General features: G+C 57.1%; 1 protein-coding gene across 1 annotated transcript in view; it reads right to left on the reverse strand.

Annotated features, from left to right (window-relative positions):
• Window positions 1–4,058, reverse strand: part of kiaa1109 (KIAA1109 ortholog) — an 89,729-nt gene that overhangs the window by 6,036 nt on the left and 79,635 nt on the right. Inside the window, 9 exon segments of the mRNA XM_017303367.1 lie at window positions 8–307; window positions 386–637; window positions 713–930; window positions 1,353–1,542; window positions 2,207–2,364; window positions 2,718–2,871; window positions 2,941–3,177; window positions 3,251–3,388; window positions 3,884–4,057. Of these exon segments, the coding sequence (XP_017158856.1) occupies window positions 8–307; window positions 386–637; window positions 713–930; window positions 1,353–1,542; window positions 2,207–2,364; window positions 2,718–2,871; window positions 2,941–3,177; window positions 3,251–3,388; window positions 3,884–4,057 (1,821 nt within the window).

Below are 4,058 nucleotides of genomic sequence, written 5' to 3' on the forward strand. Positions count from 1 at the left end.
TTTCTCTTTCTTCTCGAGTCGTCGGGCCGTAGATAAAGCAGCCCAGGGGCCACAAGCGGCCCAGGCGCCTCACCTTGAGCCCGCTGGGTTCTGTGGGCGGTACCTTTGTTACGCATGGCGGTGACGTAGTTGAACCACTCCTTCACTGTGGCGACGCCGTGCGGCGGGTTCTCGTGGCGGCCGCGGGTGATCTTGGTGATGGTCGCCATGGGACTCTCCAGGGCGCCGCACGGCTTCGTTACCATGGTGTTGTGGCCAAGATGGAAGTCCAGCGTCTGCACGATGTAGGTGGAGTCGTCTCTGGAGCCTGCAGCCAGACAGGAAGTGAGTCAGTGGGGCAGGAAGCGGTGCGCGGCCGATCGGGCGGCAGACGCCGCTCCCTCACCGTCCTCCCAGATCTTCTGCGCCTCGGTCCAGAAGGCGATGTTGGGCTCCTCCAGGTGGAACAGCGCCCAGGACTTGGACCGGAAGTTGGGCCCGTGGAAGCAGGCCAGCGTCGTGTGGTTGCCATGGAGACTCATGGAGCCGCCGAGCTGCACGGCGTCTTCGGGGAGCGGCGTCTGGAAGAGCGAGATGTGGCAGCCGGCGACGACCTTCAGCACGTCGGGCCAGTGGCGATGATGGGCGGCGTCCACGTCTGGGGAGACGGGAGGAGGTTAATCTGCACTAATCTGAGGCAGCAGTGAGCGGTGCGCCCCCCGCTGGCCCTTACAGAGCTCCGCAGCTCCCTTCTCGGCGCTGATGACGGGCGTTTTGGGGGGCAGGTAGGGCCCGGGGCCCCAGGTGGACAGCGCCCGCTTGCTGGTGTCGAACTGCTGCGTGAARAACTCCTGAAGCTTCATGCCGATCTTGATGAGGTCGGGCGTTGTGGAGCGGGAGATGATGACCTGGAAGATGTCCCACTGCAGGTCGCCGTGCACAAAGATCTCACTGGAGGACAGAGACAGATGAGTCACTACGCACTGYTCAGAAATGTACCTGGACTGACCTCCAGCTGCTTTTATTGTTYATTATTTTAAGTCTTTAAACTGGTTTGTTGCATTTAATCCAGTCTGAAGAAAAAGTGAAGATGATTCACTCGGATGTTTATTTTTACACCAAACTGTAAAATATTTATTTCCACTTCTTCACTTTCGACTTTTTAACATTTTGCACAAAATCAGCCAATCAGACGAGATTAAAACACTTTATTTTTATTTCTTTCTGCCAACTAAAGTTACTGAGAGTTTYAGATCCAGATTGTGAACCAAACTGTTGGGATGAGGCAGACTGAGCATCTTGTTTGTCTGCTAATAGGGAAATGCAGTGACTCCAGGGTGCCGCCTGGCGGCGACCCCTGACCCCAGCCGTACCTCTTCTCGGACAGGCTGCTGTCCACCGTACACAGGTTGACCTTCCACTCGTCCTGCAGCTGCAGGTCGGCGTTGCTGAACACGCCCATCAGGATGCTGGAGCCCATGTAGTCGACCCGCGCCTCCGTGGAGCCCATGGTGATCTGGATCTTGTGGCCGGGCTGCTGGTTGGGATGCTCCGAGATGTGGGCTGCAGAAACCGCAGAGCCACTCACACACGGCTGAGAGCAGAGCCCACTCTGCATTTACTCTCAGCAGAGCTCAGTGGCACAGAATGAATGCAGCGTCAGCCACAGACGTCAGCCAGGAAGCTAGCTAGCTAGCTAGCTAGCTAGCTAGCTAGGGTGTGTTAGCATCTAGTTAGCGGTAGTCGCAGAACACAATGAGGAAATCTTGGACAGAAAAACAAACTTCATGCAATGAGATACAGTAGTTCTGTGAAGCACAGACCCGTGATTAACATATTTAAGGTCAGCTRCCGAATTTTAGGGCCTTAATTTTAAATACATGAATTTAAAGGGGCASTWTTTGATATATTCCCGGCAAACAGAATCATTTTGTAGAACAATCCAGAAACTATATTACCTTCAGTTGCTATAAAAGTGCTGAATATATCAAATATGACAATTTTTTACTTCCTTATTTAATACCTTCAAATTGGGCGTCTGTCTCTTTAAGAAGCTCCTACTCTTTAAGAAGCTCCGCCTCCAGGAAGTCATTCCAACATGGCTCCTCTATTAACCCCTCAACGTCTTTTCCAGCGCTGCTCTGAGCAGCAGCTCCATAATGAGCTCAGCAGCTGTTTGCTAATTGCTCTGGCTAGTCTGAAGGAGCTGCGGCCGGCGTTGACTCACCGACCATCTCCAGGGTGTTGACGTCGATGTTGCCGCCCACCACGCCGCCCTTGGAGTCGAGCTTGGAGCGGCCCAGGCCCACCGACATGCTGATCTCGCGGTCGCGGTTGCTGCCCACCGACAGGCGGCCCTGGCTCTTCAGGCCGCTGGTGGTCCAGCTGCAACCGCAGGAAGGCCGCCATCATCCACAGGCAAACTCAGCTCCACAACACCCAGCAGTTTTCAAGATGGCCGCCAAGGTKGTGGTGGAAAATGTAATTTTGAAATCTCCAATGAGATGCACATGTTTGGTGTCAGATCAAAGCCTTCATCCGTTTCCTTTCTCTGCTAACAAACATTTTTAAAAATTAGCAGAGGCTAATGCTAAGCTGCTAACCTGCAGTCTGGCCAATCAGGAGCTGCCAGAAGTTCACCACCTTTGATTTTTTTCTGATCTACTAATTTCTGGACCCAGCAGAACCTCGGCCGGCCTCGGGGTAAAACGCCTGCTGGTTGCTAGGCGACCACCTACGTGTTGTTGCCCATGACGTTGCTCATGTTCATCTGGACGGTCAGCTGTTTCAGGTTGATGGCGAACACCACCAGCGTCTCCCACGGCGACCCCTGCTGGCCGGCCGACTTCCCGTTCTTCCCAAAGGCGGGCGTCGAGGTTTTGGCCACGGGCTCTGCAGGAGAGAGGTCAAAGGTCAGGAGGAAGCCGGCGCCGGGGCGGTTTGACCCGCGGGGGCAGTTACCGGTCCTGGGGGCGGACGAGTCGGACACGCTGCGGGTGCGGCCGGGCGCCGGGGACTTGAGGTGGCCCAGGCCGCCGGGCGACATGTTGGCGTGCTCTGAGAAGACGTTGGGCGACTGCGGCGCGTGCGGCGCCGCCGAGCCGCCGTCCCACGTCCTCCAGTACGCCTTCCGGCTGGACTCGGGCGACAGGTGCTGGGCGATGCTCTCCGCCGAGTCCGGGGTGGCGGGACCCGAGGCTGCGGAGGGAAACGGCTGATGAGACGGCCGCCGCCGCAGAGCGTCAGGAGCTCAGCGGCAGGAAGTGCTTACGGGGCAGGTTGATGGTCTGGTCTCCCAGGAAGAGGCGCCTGGCGATGCTGCGTCGGTACCAGGCCCGGGGGAACGCCAGGATCTCGCTCAGGCGCCGCATGTCGTACTTGAAGGAAGCCGACCCGATGTCGCACACGGCTGCAACGACAGCTTCCTGTTTAACTGATGTCACTTCCTCTACTGCCACAACATCGCTGCTGAAACCTGATTCAGAGACCTGCCGCTGCGCCCCCTGCTGGCCGAGCCCGGCCTGTCCTCCAGCCGGTTGCTAGGAGACGCTGCAGCCTGACCTTTGATTCAATAAGTACACCCCGCTAGCCAGACTGGAGCACGGCGGTGGAGGGGTCATGTTGTGGGACCGCTCCTCAGCTGCAGGAACTGGACACCTTTAATGCCRGACCATCCGCCAACAGCTGAGGCTCGGTCCAAACCGGGTCATCAACAGAACCAAGACCCAAAACTCAGCAGCTGATCTACAACAGGACGGCCTACTCAAAGCCCAGACCTCGAACCAGACAGAGATGCTGCAGCAGGTCAAAGAACCTGAGSATCCATGAACGGACCAGAACTGGGCACAGGGYGCACTTAGTTTCTGCAGGGTGTCCTTAGTTTGCCCGGCTGATGGGCTCCTACCTGAGATGTTGATCAGGGTGGTGTCCATCTTGCCTCCCTTGGAGACGAAGCTCTCGATGAAGGTCGGCGCTCCGGTGCGCCTCATGCGCGACAGGCTGACCTTCACGAACTCCAGGTTGATGCACAGCGAGTCCTTCCGGCCCGTCACCGACGACGGCTCGTCGTCTGCGGGAGA

The sequence above is a fragment of the Poecilia reticulata genome, unplaced genomic scaffold (genome assembly GCF_000633615.1).
Source record: "Poecilia reticulata strain Guanapo unplaced genomic scaffold, Guppy_female_1.0+MT scaffold_254, whole genome shotgun sequence".
Taxonomy (NCBI): Eukaryota; Metazoa; Chordata; class Actinopteri; order Cyprinodontiformes; family Poeciliidae; genus Poecilia; species Poecilia reticulata.